This window comes from Harpegnathos saltator, unplaced genomic scaffold, assembly GCF_003227715.2.
Source record: "Harpegnathos saltator strain DR-91 unplaced genomic scaffold, Hsal_v8.6 scaffold13, whole genome shotgun sequence".
Lineage (NCBI taxonomy): Eukaryota > Metazoa > Arthropoda > Insecta > Hymenoptera > Formicidae > Harpegnathos > Harpegnathos saltator.
The window spans coordinates 805,054-827,207 of NW_020229906.1; the positions used below are offsets into that span (position 1 = coordinate 805,054).

General features: G+C 35.3%; 4 protein-coding genes across 5 annotated transcripts; 2 read left to right on the forward strand and 2 right to left on the reverse strand.

Annotated features, from left to right (window-relative positions):
* Positions 1-2,291: 2,291 nt before the first annotated feature.
* Cmtr1 (Cap methyltransferase 1) lies at positions 2,292-13,086 on the forward strand. 2 transcript variants are annotated; one of them, XM_011154096.3, is made up of 5 exons: positions 2,292-2,309; positions 8,179-8,261; positions 9,423-11,128; positions 11,372-11,757; positions 11,984-13,086. In XM_011154096.3, the coding sequence occupies exons 2-5, from the start codon at positions 8,204-8,206 to the stop codon at positions 12,468-12,470; spliced, it is 2,637 nt and encodes an 878-aa protein (XP_011152398.1). In that variant the 5' UTR covers positions 2,292-2,309; positions 8,179-8,203; the 3' UTR covers positions 12,471-13,086. The 2 variants fall into 2 exon arrangements, with proteins under 2 accessions (XP_011152398.1, XP_011152397.1); XM_011154095.2 differs by lacking the exon at positions 2,292-2,309 and adding an exon at positions 7,017-7,143.
* Positions 13,087-13,542: 456 nt separating this feature from the next.
* On the reverse strand, positions 13,543-15,948 carry Naa60 (N-alpha-acetyltransferase 60). Its single transcript, XM_011154094.3, has 2 exons — positions 15,298-15,948; positions 13,543-14,875 (listed from the first exon to the last, which is right to left on the reverse strand). Exons 1-2 carry the CDS (start codon positions 15,593-15,595, stop codon positions 14,298-14,300), a joined length of 876 nt encoding a protein of 291 aa, XP_011152396.1. The 5' UTR covers positions 15,596-15,948; the 3' UTR covers positions 13,543-14,297.
* A 191-nt stretch (positions 15,949-16,139) lies between these two features.
* Positions 16,140-18,920, forward strand: LOC105191012 (tether containing UBX domain for GLUT4). The gene is made up of 7 exons (XM_011154089.3): positions 16,140-16,577; positions 16,739-16,794; positions 16,874-17,123; positions 17,233-17,808; positions 17,888-18,245; positions 18,343-18,508; positions 18,586-18,920. Exons 1-7 carry the CDS (start codon positions 16,491-16,493, stop codon positions 18,764-18,766), a joined length of 1,674 nt encoding a protein of 557 aa, XP_011152391.1. The 5' UTR covers positions 16,140-16,490; the 3' UTR covers positions 18,767-18,920.
* A 39-nt stretch (positions 18,921-18,959) lies between these two features.
* ecd (ecdysoneless cell cycle regulator) lies at positions 18,960-22,120 on the reverse strand. The gene is made up of 5 exons (XM_011154090.3): positions 21,621-22,120; positions 21,050-21,543; positions 20,479-20,986; positions 20,180-20,378; positions 18,960-20,075 (listed from the first exon to the last, which is right to left on the reverse strand). Exons 1-5 carry the CDS (start codon positions 21,877-21,879, stop codon positions 19,646-19,648), a joined length of 1,890 nt encoding a protein of 629 aa, XP_011152392.1. The 5' UTR covers positions 21,880-22,120; the 3' UTR covers positions 18,960-19,645.
* Between the last annotated feature and the right edge of the window lie 34 nt (positions 22,121-22,154).

The following is a 22,154-nucleotide window of genomic DNA, read 5'->3' on the forward strand; positions in this document are numbered from 1 at the left end:
AACTATTTTTCAGCCTTTGAGGTGCGTTAAAGAAGGGCGCTGTCAACGCTAACACGTTATTCTATCTTTATCGCCCATTACATGTATTGAATCGCCAATTACAAGGATTAAATGACGCATTAGCGCTAATCGACACGCTCCCCAAACGCATCTTTAGTAGGCATCACATAGATGCGCCTTATGATCTCAACGGTCCTGAGGCCGCGAGCCGTGACCGTCAGTTGTACAATCCGCTGCGCAGTAAGGGGAGATAGGAAGCGTAACTCCCGAGAATCGGCCAAAAGTTGTAAACTTTGCTGAGCTCTGGCCTAGGTTGTAAATAATTGCTTCGCTTGCCCTTGGACGCATTGCCTTTGTGGCACTTTTACAACACTTTCACTGTCCAAAAATTTCAATAGTTATCTCAACTCTTAGAAAGAGGGAAAGCAAAAGAAGGAAAAAGTGACATTATATCACTGGAGCTACTACTATTAATTATACGTTTTTTTCTTTAGGGCAAAGCCTTTACTAAAGGACTAAGGACTTTAGGAATGTCGTAAGAAAATCCATTGACATCTTGAATATATGACCATGTTGAATATTTCGTTAGTATTCAAATTTCTAAAAAGGAAACATCAGGAATAGTAATTTGGAGAGACTCGAAGGGACAGTAAAATATGGTCCCGTAATTCGTCATGGCTCACCTTGACAAATGGCTTAATATACTGTCATTACCCGGTAAACATCGATATCTTGTAGACATTTAAAAGATATCTTTAAGACATTTCTAAAAGATGTTTAGAAGTTGTCTAAAAGATACTTAAATAGATTTAGTTGAAGATATCTTTATAGAATTTCTAAAAGATATTTACAGACATCTAAAATATGTCTCGAAAGATATCTTTAACATTTAGATTCCTAAAAAATATCTTTTCAGAAAAAATGGAAGATATCTCAAGACATTGCAAAATGTCTTTTAGAAATCTAAAAGATATCTTTTTGTCTGTCTGGGTATTTAACCCCACATGTAACACCATGCCATTAAGGAAAGCGAGGGAGTCGAGGGGAAATTGGAAAACATATATTTGCTTTGACTATATCCTTTCAAATCATATTAAGTTTTTGATAAAATACCCTATTACCTTCCAAATCATATGTTATCAGTTTTTTATGATATATTTTAATGCTCCAATAATTCACAGTATTATCACCAAATTTCATTTTGGTGTTTCACATTGCCTCGGTCTAATATTTAAACTAAATTTAAACTAATATTTAAACACTAATATTTAAACTAAAATGAAGACAAAAGTTTTAATAGTTTGTAGCTCACTTTTAGGCCTTTGATTTCTATTAAAAAAAAAGATTGGAAGAGATTGAGAGAAAACCGCACAAAATTGCGATATCGCCGCACATAGGGCCATTCTGTTTAATCATTAATCATCCACAAGCCGTTAACTATAGCTATTGTAACCGCATGCCATGACCGTAACCCATGACTAATTGCATATCTTTAAAGATCGCTACCTGAGGTCACTACCTGATCGCTACCCATAAATTTCTTTTAGAATGGTCGCATTTTTTTTTAAGTAATAAAATGTTCCTTCCTTCGAAAATGTTAGTAGTATTTTCTCTTTTTTTCTTTTTTCCAGTGAAGAGAATAAAACGTTGGAATGACAATCGATTTAAACGACATTCAAAATGTGAATTTTCTAAATTTTCTCATTTTTCCCATGTCTGCACAGACGTGGCAAGAACGTGGCTATAACGTCATTACGTCACGTTGTAGCGATGTGCTTGCCACGTACGGTGCAGTCAGGGTCATTTATCAGTAAGTTTCTAAAAATTGCGCGTCCAAAGTTTCCTATGCATTTTTGAAAATGCATGAAATACTTTTTTTCATCGAAAAGAAATATTTTCTCTTTTCCGTGTTCTGGATTAGATTGATGATCTCAGTATAATGTATAATGGATTAAAAATTATAGTAACGTTCTCTCAATATAAAAATTTAGTTTGTTAAGTAAAACCGAATATATATCATCTTAATATAACGGACGTTCATTCCTTCAAAAACAACCAATAGGCATCGTGCATGAAGCAAACATGTGAGAGAAATTTCTTTCCCCACTCACTCATTCTCCCCACTCACTTCCCCCACTCACTTTCTTAGGACCCTATATGAGGAAAAAGACGCTGTTACAGCACACTTCGCTTTGGCGATCTAGCTTGTGCAGATGTGTTTTCTTTTTAAGAGTTTCTGCGAGTTTTTCCTCAGTCCGGCATCTTGGAAGCCATCAACGGACTACCTTTTTCATTGCTACATGAGAAAGGTAAGATAAAGAGTGCGGTAAAACTTTAGAATAGGATCTTCTCCGAATTTTGATAAATTTTTGCTACTTGCTGGATAAAATTCTTTGTTGTGACTACGACAATGATAATCAATGGAAGGAGCCCGAAAAAAATGTTACCGAGCTATTTTTTTCATGTTTTTTCGGGTCTTATAAAACTCTGACGGAAACATACACCAAATTTAAACTATTGAGTAAAAGTATAAAAAACTCAATAAACTTTAATAAACCAAAGACATAAACTATTCTCCGCAATAATTTAGACTTTATAATATAAATTTGTGCATTTGATTAAAGCAGAGCATGATTGTGAATAATGCTCTGCTTTATTTTGCTTGTAATTTATGATACGTAATTTATGATCCTACTTTGCGTAAGGGTCTTGCTAATCTTTTCAGTATTCATTTTTAGTATATCGTAGACTCATTGTTTAATAAGACGAAAGATTCGAGTAACAACTATGAACGGTATTTAATCAGTATAAAATCGATATTTAAAATTTGAAATATATGGAATAAAATTTTCATGTTTTTTCCTATAAAGATCTTAGCCCCCTCCCCCTTCCCTTAATATACTGGGTGTTTCAGACTACCCGGGTCACCCGATTTTTTCGTTAACGCGACATTTCAGAGAAAAATATTTCAGACAAAGGTTGTAGAACTTCAAAAGATCTATTTACTGACGCTATGAGTTTGACCTTGAGATAACCTTGAAAAGTCCAGTCAAGATCAACATAAAAATCTTAAATGGATATCCAAATTTTTTATTACATCATCTTTTTCTAGTAATTAATTTGAACAACTTTTGTCTGAAATATTTTTTTATTTACCTAATATTTTTTTGATATATTTAAAGGAAACTTGATAACTTTTTCAATATTTAACTCGCGATATCTCGCTACCTATTTGTCAAAAGAAAAAGTAGTATTAGACTTTTTTGCTCTATTTAGTCTCAAGAATATATTTTTACAATAGCGTCCTGATTTTTGTTAACTTGCTGATTTTTGGAAATTTCAAAATCATCAAATTAACCAAATTCAGGGCGCTATTGGAACAATATATTCTTGAGACTAAATAGAGCCAAAAAGTCTAGTATTACTTTTTCTTTTGACAAATAGTTAGGGAGATATCGCGAGTTAAATATTGAAGCCCTATAACTTTTGTCTGAAATATTTTTCTCTAAAATGTCGCGTTAACGAAAAAATCGGGTGACTCAGGTGGTCTGAAACACCCGGTATATGTAAAACTTTGTATACATGTTTGTTCACAGCTAGTTTTGTAAATTATTTTGTAAATTACTGAACAAGAAAACGTAGTTTTTGGTATAATAGTATTTTTGAATATTTACCAAAAAAATTGTTCAAAAAATAAGTGGGTAATATTTTTTTCAGGCTCCACCGATTGATTATCACTGTCGGAGTTACAACAAAAATTTTTACCATGAGAGTAGCAAATAAATATCAAAATTCGGCAAAGGCCCTATTCTAAAATTTTACCTTTTTAATATATAATATTATTACATATAACATCATAATTATCTAGCATACATAGACCAAACATTGGCGTATTAATCTACTATCCCATCGCCTATCTGCCGTTCGCATTCCATCAAAACTGCCACTAATATGTGTACATTAAGGTCATTCAACAATACGTGTCGTAAGTTGTAAGCCGTAAGAATTGGCGAATCACAGTCGATTATTACAAAAGTAATCGGCTATAATTGGTCAGTTCTTACGGCTTACAGCTTACAACACATATTGTAGAATGACCTTTACTGGATTCCTTCCAATTTCGTCGCATGCGCATGCACGTGAAACCTCACCAATTCGCAAAACTGCTTCATAGCATTACCACAGTATTATGGGTGCATTCAGTGAGTGCATCCAAAACCACGAGTGCTCACTGAGTGCTCACAGATAGCCGCTCAGCACCGCTTATAGTCGTATTCCCGTATTCATAGTCAGGCCTTATATTTGAGGCCTCCTTATATCCATCTTTAGATGCTGCACGGATTATTTTATTGGCTATAGACCATCTGAAGATAAATTTAAGGAAGTCTTAAATATAAGGCCTGACTATGAATATCAGTGTTAATGAGCACTTTATGACGTACTGGATGTACGCTCAATATAGCATTTAGCACAATCGCTCATTGAATGTTCACATCCGTTTCTAACATGGTCAATTAAACCTTAATTTGAGTTTATACTCTCTGTAGACAAAATCTGAAACCCAGAATAAAGATTAATCAACGTTGGTGAGAAACGGCTATCAATGAGCACTCTATTAGCACCCTAAGTCAATTTGCTAGATGTAAAACTCCCTAACTACTTACAGTGAACGCTCATCATATTCGTAAACGTAGTTTTACATCGCTCACTTCGCTCACTCAGCTCACTTTAAGATCATTCTACATTACTCGCACTAATCGTAAGTTACAAGAAATTTAGCAATTGCAGTTTATTGTTTTTATTGCGAACGAAGAATATTAGATAGCTATTGACGAATTTCTTGCGACTTGCAACTGTATGACTAATATAGAGTGAATTTTATGCTCCTTTTCATTTTTTTCGCGTCAACGTAATATCCCTAAAAGTTAGTAACTAATATAATTCTTGTGCTGGTGAATTTGTACTAGAAATATATTTATCAGGGAAGATTCACACAGGCAGAAAAGCAAAAAGCAGAAAAGCAGCAGCCAATCAAAAGTCGCGCTGGTAGTTTGTCCTTCTCTTCTGTCTCTCTCTCTCTCTCTCTCTCTCTCTCTCTCTCTCTCTCTCTCTCTCTCTCTCTCTCTCTCCCTCCCTCCCTCCCTCCCTCCCTCCCTCCCTCCCTCCCTCCCTCTCCCTCCCTCCCTCTCCCTCCCTCTCCCTCCCTCTCTCTCTCTCTCTCTCTCTCTCTCTCTCTCTCTCAAGAGAGGCTGCTGCTTTTCTGCTTTCTACTTTTCTGCTCAGATGTAAATCTTCCCTCAGAAACGATATTTATATCATGCATAAAATATTAAAGAATTTTTGTATTAGTACGCTAAATAATATTATTTGAAATGCAAAGACGCATTATTATGATAGTTTTACAAAATGAAATAGAAGATAATGATATGATTATTCAAAATATAGTAAATTATGAAAATGATTTGTATGGAGACATGTTAAATAGTAGAAATTTGCATTATCGTAATCAACAGTGATAGGAGTCAGCGATAGAAAACTACGCTCACGAATATGGCGACTGTTCACTGTGAGCAATTAGAAAGCGTTTGCACCCAGTAAATTGACCTAGGGTGCTCACTGAGCGTTCAGTGAGCACTCAGTGAGAACTCGTGGTTCTGGATTCACCCAGTACTACAACCGCTCACTGAGCGCTAAATGAGCTCTTGCATCTGATTGGTGTATATTTTTAAATCTAAAGGAATATACCAATCAAATGATAGCTCATTGAGTGCTCAGTGAGCGGTTGTAGTACTGAATGAGTACGTTCAGCAAAGAAAACCGCTCAGTGAGCAATTAGTGACTATTGGTCCTTACTGTTAGATCCTTATATTCAGGTCTGGTCTACAATAGATGTTGTAAGCTGTAAGCCGTAAGAACTGATCAATAAAGCCAGCGGCACACGGTGCTTGTTTTCGTGCTGGATTGCTTGCTGGATGAAAATACTGCGTTCTGATTGGTATATTTTCGAAGATGGATGAAAATGCACCAATCAGAATGCAATATTTTCATCCAGCAAGCAATCCAGCACGAAAACAAGCACCGTGTGCCGCTGGCTTTATAGCCGATTATTTTTGTAATAATCGACTGTGATTCGCTAATTCTTATGGCTTACAACTTACGACACGTATTGTAGAATGACCTTAAGCAACGATTAACCATATGACCGAATTTTTAATATAATATTGTTGTTTTATTAAAATCAGTAAAATGAATGAAAGAGGTGGGTATAAATGTTGTATAATAAACTGCAAAAGTGCAAATTTAAATTTGCAAAGTGTTAAATTTTTAATCAAAATGTGTCCCCTTCAAAACAATATAATATAAAAAAAAAGCGGACCTCAATATCATTTAGTTTTCGAGATTTTCTACCTGTTACGTTTGAAATTTAGTACCCTGTATATATATACATCTTTCTATATTATAATTAGTAATATGCTATATATTATTAATTATAATATTATTAACATATTATATTAATAATAGTTCATATTCTTATATTATTTTATAATGTATATTATAGATTTGACAGTAAATATTGAAAAACAGCAATAAATCTATTTTAGCTACTATTGTCATTCAAATTATAACCCGCGCACAACCAATAACATGGCGGTCTTGTAGCACCTGAGATCAATGGTCTGTTCTTTTCAGCTGCACTACTGAACTGGTGCAATAAATTAAAATGAGAAAAAATATAGTTGTCTCATTCTAACTTATTGCACTAGTTCCGCAGTGCAGCTGAAAAGAACAGACCACAAAAGAACCGTCACCGAGTGAACCTACTGTTCTTTCTTAAGCCAGCGACACACGGTGCTTGTTTTCGTGCTGGATTGTTTGCTGGATGAAAATACTGCGTTCTGATTGGTATTTCCGAAGATGAATGAAAATGTACCAATCAGAACGCAGTATTTTCATCCAGCAAGCACGAAAACAAGCACTGTGTGCCGCTGACTTTATACCGTGGCATCACAGTCGATTTTTGACTACCTAACGTTAAGGAACGCTCTAGACTTACGATACGTTTGCGAAGTCCTTATCTAAGAATCTATTAAGATTTGTAATCTCTAATGATTGTTGCAATAAATAACGCAAATCTATTTTATGGTAAGTAAACTACAAAGTTAATAAAATAAAAAAAATAGCGATCCATTGATTTTAGCAATTACATATTTTGACGCTAATCATGAATATGTTCAATTTGTTGAGGTTAGGGAAGATGTACAGATCGTACGCGACCATAATTATAAAATATATATCTAACTGATTGTATTTTACAATATTTATAAGTATACACAAGTATGCATAATAACTTTAATATATGGAAATATTTTTCTGGAATATAATATGTGAATTTTCTATAAGAAATAATGATAATGATTCAAAATGATACAGGTACAATTAAATACTTAAAAATTACATTATTTTCTCGATGAATTTCGTATTTTGTAGGAAAATTTGTTTTTTAGCACTTTTCAAAAGATATATTTTTCTATTTGATATGAGATTCATCGTAAAACTCGTCAAGAAGAAGTATTGAAAGCCTTAACATATTTACTATTATGGTTCATTTGGAGAACTTCTCCTGTGACCTATTATTTTTCTTTTTTTCTACATTTATTTAAATTTATTTAAAATAGACTTATTTTACGTGTTCACTGCTAATTGTAGCTAGATAAGGTTATATTTATATGTAACAGTTCTAAGGTGATTAGATATGAAATAAGTTTCTTTTTTTTTAATTAAAATCTTAAGTACCATTATATTAGGTATAAATCCTTTTCAAATTCATGCAATAATATAATGTTAATGTCATATAACATATAATTTTGTGCATTCATATACTAGACATAGAATAAACATATATCAGAAGTTTTTAATTTCTGATTTATATTATTCTAAAGCTTTGGACATGTTGATACTTTCATATGAAATTTTGTATTACTTAAAGCCATTATTATTTGTATAATTTTATTAGGTTTATGTGATACAGATAAATTGGAGTAACAAACTAACTATATATTTGTTGTATTTCTGTAAATCCAGTAAAATAGCTCTTTCTACTTTCCATAACTATCATTATTTCATTATTAATTCTTTTATTTTAATCCATATATTTATTAATTTCTTTAATATTTTCAGAAAGTTCATTGATCTCATAAATTAGATGGAAGCTGGTTTATATCAAATTAATGAGAACGCAATGGAAAATGAAATAGGAAACAGTAAGTATATTCCTTTTCAATTCTATATCTTTTTTTCTTGTTTTCCTTTCTTATAATTTATAGAAATATATAGAGATAAGAGAGAATTTTTTTTAATCCCACATTTCTAAATAATTCAAATATTTCTGATTTCTAAATATTTTACTTTTCTGGTATACTTAATTTTATTTCTTTTCTCTACATATATCTCTACAAGGTGAGGAAAAAAGATGGAAATCCTTAAAAATCTCGAAAGATATAAGTTTTACAGAAAAGCGTTTCAGACAAAAGTTATAAGGCTCAAAACGATATATTTACTAATCTTATCAGTTTGACCTTGAGTGGCATTGCCAAGGTCAGGTCAAGGTCAATTTATTTTTTTTTTAAACAGAAACCCCCATTTTTTATTATATCATCTTTTTCTACCAATCAATTTTTGTCTGAAACACTTTTTATTTGATTAATATTTTTTGAGATATTTAAAGAAAACTCGGAAAATTTTTCAATATTTAACTTACGATATCTCGCGAACTATTTGTCAAAAGAAAAAATGATACTAAACTTTTTTACTCTATTTGGTCTCAAGAACATATTGTTCAATAGTTCCCTAACTTTTGTTAACTTACTGACTTGGAAATTTCAAAATCATCAAATTAACAAAGGTCAAGGTGCTATTATAACAATATATTCTTGAGACCAAGTAGAGTAAAAAGGTCTAATAGCATTTTTTCTTTCGACAAATAGTTGGTAAGATATCGTAAGTTAAATATTGAAAAAGTTCCAGAGATGTTCTTAAATAACTAAAAAAATATTAGGCAAATAAAAAAATGTTTCAGACAAAAGTTGGTTAAATTAATTAGTAGAAAAAAATGATATAATAAAAATGGGGGTTTCTGTTTAAAAAAGATAAGTTGACCTTGACCTGACGATGGCAGCGCTATTCAAAGTCAAACTGATAAGATCAGTAAATACATCGTTTTGAGCCCTATAACTTTTGTCTGAAACATTTTTTTGTAAAACTTATATCTTTTGAGATTTTTAAGAGCTTCTTCCATCATTTTCCTCACTCTGTATATTCTATTTCTTCTATTTTTAGTTTTAATATTTATAATATTATAGTATTAATATTTTCTCTAAATATATGTAAATTTAGATATAACTGTAAACATTTTGTTATTACAGTTTCTGCAAGCATGAGCGAAGAAAGAGTTTCCAGTACTGAGTTACTTGGAATTGATGAAGTTAATGGAAATACTGGTTCCATCAGCAATCCCCATTATACTAAAATGACAGACTTAATGTACTATGGTAATAATAAGCGCAAAGCAGAAGCATATGAAGACCATACATCTTCTTCCGATGATGATGCAGATAATCATCACTTTAGTAATATATTAAGTCATAGCCAAATGTCAAGTATTGATGGTCTTGATGGAAGTAAACCCAGTCATGCTAATAAACAACGGAAGCTAAATGATGAAAATAAAAGCAAGACTAATGATGTATCCTTCATTGAGAAGACTCAGCGTATGATGGAAAAAATGGGGTATCATCCAGGAACAGGTCTTGGTAAACACAGTCAAGGTCGGGTAGAACCGATAGAACCATTCATGCAATATGGTCGAAGAGGATTTGGCCATTCTGCACCAAACCTTAAAGAGGCGAGCCTCAAGTGGGTTCCTCAGGATGAAGTAATAGAAGTAATTGAAGACATGGAATGGATAATGAACAATTATCCTGTGTTGAGGAAGACGCACATTGAAAATTGGTTAGTATTAGGACCTAAAAAGGAAATCATAGACGATGAGACTACTTTCTGTGACCCAGAGATAATGGCACAGCTCATCAATTCGAAATCAATGTTTGATGGTTTAAACAAGGTTGAAATGCGAAAGGCAAGAACTCGTTCAAATGCTTACGAAACCATCCGCACCGCAGGTTTCCTAAATCGTGCAGCTGTTAAGATGGCGAACATAAATAAAGCGTGCAATTTTATGTTCACTGATGGAGTAGATATGAAGGACGAGCTGTTATACTTTGCAGATGTATGCGCTGGCCCTGGTGGTTTTAGCGAATATATTTTGTCAAGAAAGAAGTGGCATGCTAAAGGATTTGGATTTACTCTGAAAAATGAAAATGACTTTAAATTAGACGAGTTTTTCGCCGGACCATGCGAGACTTTCCATCCATTTTATGGATCTAAAGATAATGGTGATGTGTATGATCCAAAGAATCAGATAGAGTTCAGAGACTTAATCATGAAACACACATATGGAAAAGGAGTACATTTTATGATGTCAGATGGAGGTTTCTCTGTGGAAGGCAAAGAAAATATACAGGAGATTTTATCAAAGCGGCTCTATCTATGCCAATGTTTGATAGCACTCATGATAGTGAGAACAGGTGGACATTTTGTAACAAAGTTATTCGATCTGTTCACGCCGTTTAGTGTTGGACTAGTTTACTTGATGTACAGATGTTTCGACAGTGTCTGTATTTTCAAGCCCAACAGTTCTAGACCAGCTAATTCTGAACGCTATTTAATATGCAAGGGAAAAAAGGAAGATACAGAAGAAGTAATGCGTTATTTATTTGATGCTAACCTTATGATGTCACATATCTCAAAGCAAGAGAAGGACAACGATGTGACCCAATTGGTACCGCTTAGCGAGCTAGAAGCAAACGAGTCGTTCATAAAATATCTGAGAAACTCGAACGACACCCTGGGAAAGAAGCAAATAGTAAATCTCTTAAAAATCGCAGCTTTCTGCGAAGACACGTTACTAATCGAACCAAAGCAAGCAGATATGCGAAAAATGTGTCTGCAACATTGGAATTTACCCGACAAGAGTCGTGTGAGACCGTATAACGTCAAGCCGCAAGATAAGGTAAATAAATAAATAAATGTTTATCATTGTTCTAGAGTCTTGCCCTCTAAGAGTGTTAACAAAAAAGTGATCAGCAATAATTATTATGCTTATTCATTTTAGATAATATTTATATGTTCAAATATACAGATTGTGCTGTTAGGCAATCATAGAAAAACAATATTTTTTATAATATCAATAAAAATGCATTTATTACACTTCTTAGGTAGCTGTGCTGATTATTTTGATTTCTGATTGTTATAGGTACGAGAAATCTTAAATAATTCTGCAGATTTCATCGGGCACGATGCGCAGAAACTGACCAAAGAAATAGTAAATGTCACAATATTCAATAAACCATACGATTGGTATTGTATACCATGCGGTTCTGGACAATACGTTGATGAAGATAAAGCAGCGACGTTTTATCTGGGCCTGGGCAGGAGGAGAGTATATCGTTACGTGAAGGGCAAATGGGAATCTATCGGGGACGTGAAATTGGAATTACCGCCCAATACTCTCGTATATGCTGAATTGGTGTACGAATCGAAATGGACAGGAAAATACTTCACCAAGTCTCGTGCGCTGCACATCTTAGATGCTTATATGCTCGGTGGTGAGGATGTAAGCACGAAATATATAACTCACAGGTAAGATATTATTTCCATTTATTTTATCGGACATAATACGAATAATTTCATTTATATTTTCAATATCTTTACAAATTGAAGTAATAAATCGGTATAATGTTATAGATCTATCGGTATAATAATAATAATACAAAATGTAGTCTCTATAAATATCGTCGGTGTATACATATATAAGACTATAGTTAATATATATGAATATATATTCAATGAGATATTTATATTATAGGCATAAACTCACAAAGAAATTTTGCGATGCTTTGTGGAAACCAACCCCGCATGACTACGTTTGTGTGCGAGCTAAGGAAATCTTCATGTTCGAACCGAACATAAATAAGAAGTTGCGAATTGCACCACGTCGCGTGAAAAGTATGTCAATGCCGTTCGAGTTTCCAAAAAATCCATTGGAACGCGATAGCGAAGATGACAAAGAACCACTGTATTTTGGACTTAACAGCGTACTCTTCTTAAGAAGCACCGTTCATCCTTGGACCCGTCATGTCAGTCAAAAAACAAATTATACTTATGTTTTTAATCGGGATACAGGATTGAAAGAGTATGACAACCGTAGACCGCAAGCTGCTGAAGCGAATTTCAAACAAGCATTCGAGGGACGTGTTATTTGGCACTGGCCACAGGACAATGCATTGAATTTGGACACGTTGCTTCAAATGCTCAGGCCAAATCTCAGCAATCATGAAAAGTTTAATTTGTAATTTGAATTATCTGAGTATTTAATGTAAATACATTAGGATCTTGTTTCTTTATCTCGATTTTTTTCGAGAAGTTTATATCCAATTTAGGTTTGCAAAGTAATTTGCAAAGTATGGATAATTTATGACAGGACAGCATAATTTATGACAAAACGGAATAACTTATTGGAACGGATGACTTATTGCATCGCATCTTATCTATATTTTATAGAAAGCGGTCGTGATATATCTCAATGTATATATTTTTTTATATATTATACGAAGATAATATGAACCTGTTAGTTATTATATAACTATAATAGTCATTAAGAATATATTTTTATTATAGCAACGTTTAAATTTGTATTTTTTTATTCTCCAAAATCATGGTTAATACATTTCCCACACTATATCTGTTTAGACATGTCTGTACATATCCTATATCCTATAAAAATATAAAGGTAGGTTCTGCCCGAGGTTTCTACCGACCTTCGATCTCTCAATGAACATTAGTAAAATAAATATATAATGCGAATAATTCAATAATCTATTATAGAAAAAAATATAATAAGATACATAAGATATATAGTCAAAAGAAAATTAAGAAAAAGAAAGAATTTTAACATATAGCGGTACTTGGACTCAAATAGAATTTATATATAAATTATAACATGTTAATTTATTACAAACAACCTCTCGATACACTATTATATACAGCTATTTTTATATTTAATTTATGTATATATATATATATATATATATATATATATATTTATATTTACATTATGTGTATATAAATATCATCTGCACACGCACTCATCTCACTTTCGTACATAGTTTTTCTTTTTAAATTTATCTTTGACGCTTTCGTGGTAAATATAATGGTTTTAATATGGTTAAAGAGGAAAAAGCGTTTTCGTCTAGAACAGTTCAGTAAAGGTGAATACAAATTATTAAAGTGCTTCTATGAATATATACATAAATTGAAACGAGAAAAATATATTCTAATTACTCGAATTGTTGTGAGTTATGTCAGATTGTACTTCGTGAAATATAATATTGTAACAAGTTATTGTAAAATTAATTTTAATTAATATTTATATACGTTGGTTTTAATTCACTTACAAATTTAAGTTTATCGTTAAAGTATTAAAGTTTAACAATTGACATTAATATTATATTATATAATTAGCATCAATAAAATATCTTTAAATGGACAGATTTCTATTTAGCCTACTTATAATTCAGAGATATATTGCTCGTTTTACTTTATGTATATATCCTTTGTTTCGATGTACTTGCAATATATAAGTCTCTGTAAACATCAGTGGTAAATTATACTCTTTGATTTCATATTGTGTTAAATAAAAATATGTTAAAGTTCTCACTTGTCAAATATAATTTAACAATTTAGACTTGTACTTATAAAACGATGGAAGAGAAATTTAACGCGTGACTATGTCAACTTAATAATTTTTGGCAGTTATATATGTAGAATATCTTAACGCATTATTATATAGTACCGGTACGTTCTCGACTCTTCTGACGATCCTTGGTAACGGTAGTCATGCTAAAGTACTTTGAGGCCTTGCTTCCCAAATTTTAGACAAATATAAGTGTAAATGTTCATTTATATCACTATAAGTTGACAGTGGATACAATATCCGTTTCTGACTTCGCGTACGTCATATTATAGTCGCGAGGTCTATTTAACAAAATAATATAGAATAAACAGGTTTTATTATGAATTCATCAGAAATTTAACTGATTTATGGCACTTTATATATAATACTTCTAGAATTCAAGGGAAGAAATAAATATATAAAAGAATATAATAAATCACAAAATGTATCATCTATGATACGAGAGGACAGTGGTTGCCCACAGAAGACGTTGCCAAATCCAACGCGGCACTCTGCATGGTACAAAATTAGTCATTGCACCAGCCAAGTGACGCACCCAGTCCCAGATACCCCATGGCGCATGACCGCCATTCACATAAAGGACGTACGTGAAACCATCCTTACATTTGCCGCGAATCGAATAGTAATATGGAAGAAAACTGTGTAGTCGAAAGTGACACCTCTGGTAAAACAGTATAGCGGGAACATTGCTAGATAATACATGTAGGAAGACTGCCTTAACAGAGGACCGTTCAGGAGCAGTGACATGGGCCAGCAATTGTTCCAGTAGTAATGAAGCTATACCATTTCTCCTGTATGCACGACGTACGCCCAAACTGAGTATATAGCCTACTAGACAATCTTTCCCCAAACTGGAGCACAAAATACCACGGTCCTCCTTGTTCAGCTTGGTATATGGCTTGATTTCCGCAACAATCAGTCCTATTATTACTCCACCATATACTGCGGCAAGTGCGTAAAATCTCGAAGAGCTTGTAATATCTTCGTACCACGAATAAGGATAATCTGTAGGAAGAAAAATTGAATTAAATCAAGTTTAATAGACTCTTAAATAGTACATGTTAGTTTAATTAAGAGTAGCAAAAAATTTGATATACACAGATGTTTTAGTTTATCTTGAGCTTTCTTCAATACTATACTAAGAAATTTGATAAATGTTTCTATGAATAACACTTTCATTATCTGTGTTATCAGTTTTATTCTACAATAAAAAACAAGATTATACTTGAAGAACTTATAGTAAGACTAATATCAGGCAAGAACTAATCTGTTAAGCAATATCTTACAGAATCAAATATCTTTCAAGAAATTAGTATTTCACATATCCTCGAAAAGACAAATGTTCAGTCTACAGATATAAAAGAGAGTTTGACGTTTCAAGTTGCACATGTCACCTTACGCGCAATGAGTGGTATTAAAGGGCTCACCTATTGGGAACCAATCCTGACAGAGCGAACGCACTTCCTCCAAGTCGTCCGGGCAGAGGAAACGCAGCTGCACCTCGCCCAGCACACACAACGGCACCGTCACCGGCGTCACGGTGGCAGTCGCCGTGGTGCCACCGGTGGTCGAACAACAGCTCCGAGGAGTGACGGTCTCGTTCGTATATAAGCGTTCGCCATCCGGTTCGACGACAGCAGCGGCGGCGACAACGGCGGCGACAGCACCAGATTCACTTCTCTCAATCTCCGGCAGGATCAGGTACCGGTTAAAGGACACTGCCATCGCGCCACAGCAACTTCTTGACCATCATCTTACGGCTGATCATTTGCGGCCGCCGGGGCAATGCGCGCGCGAACAAAGCATAGACACAAGCAGATCACGTCGTCACCACGCACACGCGGCCGCTGCTGGTAAACACGCAGCGGCGCGTCGTGAACATTTTGTTTTTGTCCGTCGGTTCGTTAGCTGACTCGAGCAACGGCGTTGGCCCCTCATTCAAGAACACGACAGACGTAACACTCGCTGTCTCACACGCGCGGACGTGTAATGTAAACGAGTTGCTTTCATCGCACGCGCAGGCTGACCATAATTGAGAACCACAGCCCGGGAGATTCTCTCGAAAGATAAATTCTCTTAATGAATTACGAACGTGTTTTGTAGTTTATAAAAAAAAATAAAACAATTATCTAAGCAGTAAGAATCAAGGAAAGTCGATTACTAATGTTCTAGCGTAAATTCGTAAAAGGCGAATATTTTCTACCTTGAAAACATTTTAAAATATTTCCTTCTTTCGAGAGTTTATGTAAAAAGGAAAGATTTATAATCGTTCTATAAATGTTTCACCAGAGAGGAATTCTAGTGCGCGATTGGTCGATTTCCCTATGCGGTTTATGTTTTAGTGGCTGATCGCAAGTCCAGCTGGAAAACGAAATATAAGCGTGCAAATCCCATTTCATTCAATCGTTATAAAAAGCAAAAAATGAACACAATTTCCGCTATAAATGCAATAAAGTCGTGTTCATCGAAAATCGATCGACGTCATGAAAACGCGATTGTACATGTTCTCGGTGAAAGCGCGTGAAATGTCTGCGCGAGCGAGGTTGCTTTGGATCAGCTGTTGTATTCGAAGTTACTCAGTGCGCGCGTTTAGAATCGCTTGAAATTTCGGCGCATCACTATGACGGCAAATAAATCTGTAATCGTCCTTGCGCCGAACGGCCGCCGGCAAAATGTGAAAATTACACTCAACACGACGATTTTGCAGGTAAATCAAGCGATTTGATATTACGCGCTCCTTTGTTTCTTTCTCACCAACGATTGACAGTGATTACGTTTTCTCTGTGAGAATAATGCAGACGTCACGCAACACGTTGAGCAAAAAAAATGTTTACGCGACATTTTTATGTTGCGACTGGTTTTCCATAGGTTTTGGAGGAGGTGTGCCAGAAGCAAGGCTACAACGTCGACGACTATGACATTAAGTGAGTACGACACTTCGAAACTTCGGTTTGCATTGTGATATAATTTCCATAAGCCGTATGTTACATCTCACTGTTACAGACACGTTCATCGGATATTAGATCTTAACACGACGTTCCGCTTTAGTGGTCTACCGAATAATGCTCAGCTGGAAATGGTAGCTTGCACAAAGATGCGCTCTGTATCGAGTGTTACAATTGGTATACAGCCAGAGGACGGAGAGAGAATAATGCGCGATTTCTCGCCTAATACAACATTAGCTCAAGCGTTGATAGACATATTTCCCAATTCGGACCTCGAGAGAGCTGTATTGATCTATATGCATAGTGAGGTATAAGGTGTATTAATGAAATATAGAAATTGATATGTTTGACAATTGCTGCACGATGCAAGCATAAAAACGAAAGGCAACAAAGATGCACCTTTTTTTTTCTGCACAGGTATATGGAAGAGAAGCATTGGAGAAAACGACGTTGAAATCACTAGGCCTAAACAGTGGAAAGGCGATAATACGATTAATATACCGTAATCCCGAGCAATTAAAAACTCAAGCACATGTGTCAACACCTCTGCTCCCAAAGCCAGCCTCGGTAGTGGACTCATGGAGTGATTCATCAAGTAGCTCAAGAAATGATAGAAATTCTCAAAGAGTACTTTCGCCAACAGCACACTGTAGTAAGACAACAGATGACATGACTTTGTTGCCAACAATTGTGCCAGATACAGAGAATCAGAACAAATCGGGAGATGAGATAAACCTGGATGTAAACATAGATGAAGAAAAAATGGAGACAACAAATGAAACAAAGTCAGATGTAAATGCAGAGGAGAAGATGGATATAGAAGACGAACAGACAAATGCAAGAAATGAGGGGGAAAACCAGGAAATAGATACATCTGTGATAAAAGAAACTCATTCCATTGTGTCGAATGTCCACGACCACGATACTGAAAGAGATCAGAATATCACGGAGGCGTGCAAGATAGATCAGGAAGACACATATAAAATTGAGTTTGTAAGATGTAATTGTGCATACGTGCAATCTCGTAGCAGTGACGTGTTTGCTTATTAATGTACATAATCTCGTATTGTAGTTAGGGGAGAGAAACGCTCTAGTGTTCAATCAAGCCGGAACTCAGGCACTGCAGAGAGACGAATTGCCGGACAGCTTTTTCGAGCTCGATTTGCACGACGCAAAGACTCTTATGCGAGACGCTAAGCGTCGCAGGGAACAATTCGAGTCCGCTCCACTACTGACAGAAGCGCAGCGTCAGTTGGATCGAAACAAACGGACTCTGGACCAATTGAACAAGTATCGACGCACCGTAATTCGCATACAATTTCCCGATCAGTTCGTTCTTCAGGGTTTGTTTGGCCCACTGGAGAGTGTTCAAACCGTCAAAGATTTTATTGTGAATTATTTAGACGATCCGAACTGCGAATTCACAATCTGTGAGTAGTAATTCGTAGTTGACATATTCATTTTATGAATGAGAAGTAAAAGGGATAGAAAGATATATATTTTTAATAAAATTTCTCTTGTCGACAGATACAGCTCCACCAAAGCACGTTTTGAATCCTGAAGCGCGATTGATAGATGAAAATTTGATTCCTTCTGCTGTCGTTTATTACTCCGGACAATCGTCGCTCAAACCGAGTGTAAAAACGAAATTAACGGATCCAAGAGCTGCTGGTGTCGAAGCTGTGAGATCTAGGTAAGGCTGTAAGTTACGACATATCGATTGTAGCACTCAATGTAAATTGATGCTACATCTTATATGTTTATCTATAGAATCGATACAATGCGAAAAGAACGAGATCCGACGACTAAAGACGAAGGAGGCACAGTTGCTGAGAATAAAAGTGATTATGTTACTTCAGGACCGAGTGGTGGTGAATCATCGTCATCATCATTGTCATCAACAGGAAATGAAAGAGGAAAACCAAAGTGGTTCAAACTATTAAGCAATTAAATAATATATCATTTCGCTAATAACTCCAACAGGGTGGTTTCTCAAATTGTAACATAAACTGTGTTCTACACAAACTTGAGGATTACAGGATTTCTATGCAGACTTGTATATGCGCGCAGGCACGCATGCATGATTGATGTGTCGTCATGCGTATCCTCAACAAGTCTAAAATATACAAATCTATACACACAACAAACGTCCAACGTGTCTCATTATTCCAATTGAAATGTACAAAGCTTTACACAAGAGAATAGTCTCCGATGCTTATTAAAATTAGTTATAAAAGTGGAAACAAAATGGTACATGTACAAGTAGTAGAATACTTTGTTCTTACCGACTAACTCTATGGCCTGCAGTAATAACATCTTATATATTCGTCATATGTATATATATATATACAAGATGTCGTAATTGACATTTCGAAATACCAACAAAATAGCTCGCAACAACTAGCTGGTCGACATAGAGAGACGCAAATATTTTTAGTATTGTTTCGGTTCTTCTCACGAACTTTCCTGTTAAAGTATCTTGAAATGCGAATCACGGGACAGACGTCTTGTATATATGTATGAAAAACAGTGATATATAGCCGAGTGATGAGAATACAATCGTGATCTCTAGAAATATGTATCGATGATACTAACCGTGTGATAAAAGTGCTCCGATCAATAACATTAAGTATATACTTTAGATAATAAATGTAATAATAATTTAGATAGAGTAACAAGATTTTTAGTTCACGATATCGACTTGCCTCTTTGTAAATGGCGAATGTTTATGTATTTTGCAGAGAATGTAATGAAGCGAGAATTGCAAGAATGTTTATGATGTTTAGTGTCAATATGAATTAACGTTATCAATCGTCTATTAAAAGTGCCATTAACTTTGCAAGTCAGGTGGTACTGTTGTGGGCGATTGTAACTGCAAATGCATGAGCCTACGAACAGGGCCGCCGATTATATTCCCGGCAGGACCGGAGCCACCAGCCTCGGCCTCGATACTCTCTTGCAAACTTGCCTCTACAGGATCCGCGACGTTGTTATCCTCAGCCGTTACAGTGTTCTCTTCTTTTATCAATTGCGACTGCACCTGCGAGTCTAACAATCGCATGTACTTGTCCATATCCCCGCCCTTATCTTCGTCATCGCCACCAAGCGATCCTTCCGAACTACCTTCAAATTCTCCTTCGCCTCCCGGAACGACCAAATCGAGAATACCTCTTAATGCGCTGTCAAATGCATCCGCATCGAACTCTATTCGCGTACTATCCTCTGCATCTTGCATCACATCGTTTTCCACTGATTGTTCCCTGTGAAACATTCGACATTACTATAAAATCATTATATTTCAATGATGCGACTTGGTTCAAAAATTAGTATAGGATTGTCATTCTGTCCCTGATGCAAACCGTACCCTAAAAAATGCACGCCATCGACAGTGCTAGTTTGGTTGAGAAACGATTGCACCTTCTCTCGAAGACTCAAAGACTCCTGATCCAATTTCTTGTCTTTAATGTTGCCCCACTGTTGATTTAAGTACGTCTCTAATTGTGCCGGATCTATATTAAGCCAACTGTCACTATCCGCAGGACTCAGTGTGGTCTCGTCTTGAGCTGTGAATAAATGTTAATCAAGTATAGCGTTAAATATAAAAACATAATGTAACTCAATACATTAATGATATTTAGAGTGGCACGATGTAAAACGAATTACCATGCATTTCAATGTCATTGGTCTGTATATTCTCCCATGCTTCTAAGACTTTTTGAGCATCACTTTCGTGTAAATTTGTTAAATTATCAAACAAGGTCGCATGCTTCAAGAAATACTCTTTTGCTGTTGACAGCAATTTATCACGTTCCTGGCTACCTTCCAACAGATCTCTAAAATAACCGCTTGCCTCTAAACGAGCTAGATAAGCGTTGAAGGCTGGTTCGTTCAGCTTTAACTTCTCAGTGTCGTCAGACACGTCCGACTTTTCTTTGGTACATTTTCTACGCTCCTCATTGGCTCGAGCTACTAGCATCTCTAAACCACATGCTACTTTAACTCCAAGAACATGAGCATTGTATTTTGAGCAAGTTGCAGGTGGTATGTTCCAACCTGTTCTTGGATCACCGGTATAACGACAATATGTTGCCATGGCATATAAACACTTGGTCATTTTGAGATTGACCATAGTTCTTTGCTCAGGGGGGAAATATCTCATAGCGCGACATACCTGAAATAATAAAATTAAGTATTGTAAAACCACTTGAATAAAAAATCAAGTACATTCTATTACCCTGCGCTCCAATGGATCTGAATGACAAATGGTTCTAATTGCTGGAGCTATGAGTCTTGGTTCTAAACGAAGTATAGAGGCTGCTTTTTCTGGAAGAAACGCTCTAGTCTTATGTTTCCTTTTCTGTATCTCATCTGGATAAATACCAATTCGTTTTTGCAATACAAGCTGTACTTTTTCAGACATCTTGGAGATATATGGCTTGCCATTTATATTATTCAATAAATTTGGAAATGACGTGCCTCTTTCTCTGATAACATGTATGTCACCATTATGAATGAACACTCGATCTTGACATGTCTCAGGACTAGCCCACAATGGTAGAACATTAGCAGCTTCTATCAGGAGAAATTCTCCATCCGAATCTACTACTCTGGCGATCAATCCATTGAAAACTTTAGTAAGCCTAAATATCAGGAACACTGTCAACCATTCATCGCCTATGTCTTCGTCAAAACGCAGACTTGCATATATATGAGGCAAGGTATGATAATCTAGTGATAAAATAATACATTGTTAGCATCAGTTATAATATCTTCTGAAAATAACTTTCATGAATGAAAATGCTCACCTTCTTCTACAGCTGATCCCTCAAGTATTCTATTCAATAACATTGCTTGCTTGATTCTAGGACGGAAATTTAAACTGTCACAATGCCATATATGATCAACAATAAGCGGCGCGATCTCCGCGTTGTACTTGGCAATTTCTTCAATCAGCGTCGCCTCCGTTACCGCGTCTGGATCCGTGGTGTAGCAAAATTTAGGATAAAGAAAACATTCCAGAATGTCTTCTTCTTTCGCCTTATGCATGACCGTTGTGTTTGCCATTTTCTAGCGTTGTATATCTCGAATCAGTCGGATTTTAATAACCGTATGCACTATTGTGGTCCTACGTCACCTCGTTCACTAAATCAACTTTGAATAGACACGCGCTTTTTATGTGACGCTCGATTTCCATGGGCGTTCCTCGTGAATGAACGCATAGACGACAATAAGCGTGACTAAAGTTGTTTACTGGATTATCGCAGATGTGATCATAACCTATACAGCCGAGTCGAAGTTGTCCAAATAGCTTAGGCACGCTCTATAACGCACTTTAATCC

What these genes read in the sequence shown, in the direction of transcription:
- Cmtr1 (XM_011154096.3), top strand. Translation starts at nt 8,204, where the DNA reads ATGGAAGCTGGTTTATATCAAATTAATGAGAACGCAATGGAAAATGAA. An exon ending in GGAAAATGAAATAGGAAACA is followed by an intron (nt 8,262 to 9,422) that starts GTAAGTATATTC and finishes TTGTTATTACAG; the next exon opens with TTTCTGCAAGCATGAGCGAA. An exon ending in ACGAAATATATAACTCACAG is followed by an intron (nt 11,758 to 11,983) that starts GTAAGATATTAT and finishes TTTATATTATAG; the next exon opens with GCATAAACTCACAAAGAAAT.
- Naa60 (XM_011154094.3), bottom strand. Translation starts at nt 15,595, where the DNA reads ATGGCAGTGTCCTTTAACCGGTACCTGATCCTGCCGGAGATTGAGAGA. An exon ending in TCAGGATTGGTTCCCAATAG is followed by an intron (nt 14,876 to 15,297) that starts GTGAGCCCTTTA and finishes TTCTTCCTACAG; the next exon opens with ATTATCCTTATTCGTGGTAC.
- LOC105191012 (XM_011154089.3), top strand. Translation starts at nt 16,491, where the DNA reads ATGACGGCAAATAAATCTGTAATCGTCCTTGCGCCGAACGGCCGCCGG. An exon ending in TCAACACGACGATTTTGCAG is followed by an intron (nt 16,578 to 16,738) that starts GTAAATCAAGCG and finishes GGTTTTCCATAG; the next exon opens with GTTTTGGAGGAGGTGTGCCA. An exon ending in GTCGACGACTATGACATTAA is followed by an intron (nt 16,795 to 16,873) that starts GTGAGTACGACA and finishes TCACTGTTACAG; the next exon opens with ACACGTTCATCGGATATTAG.
- ecd (XM_011154090.3), bottom strand. Translation starts at nt 21,879, where the DNA reads ATGGCAAACACAACGGTCATGCATAAGGCGAAAGAAGAAGACATTCTG. An exon ending in CAGATCCATTGGAGCGCAGG is followed by an intron (nt 20,987 to 21,049) that starts GTAATAGAATGT and finishes TTATTATTTCAG; the next exon opens with GTATGTCGCGCTATGAGATA. An exon ending in GATGGCGTGCATTTTTTAGG is followed by an intron (nt 20,076 to 20,179) that starts GTACGGTTTGCA and finishes AATGTTTCACAG; the next exon opens with GGAACAATCAGTGGAAAACG.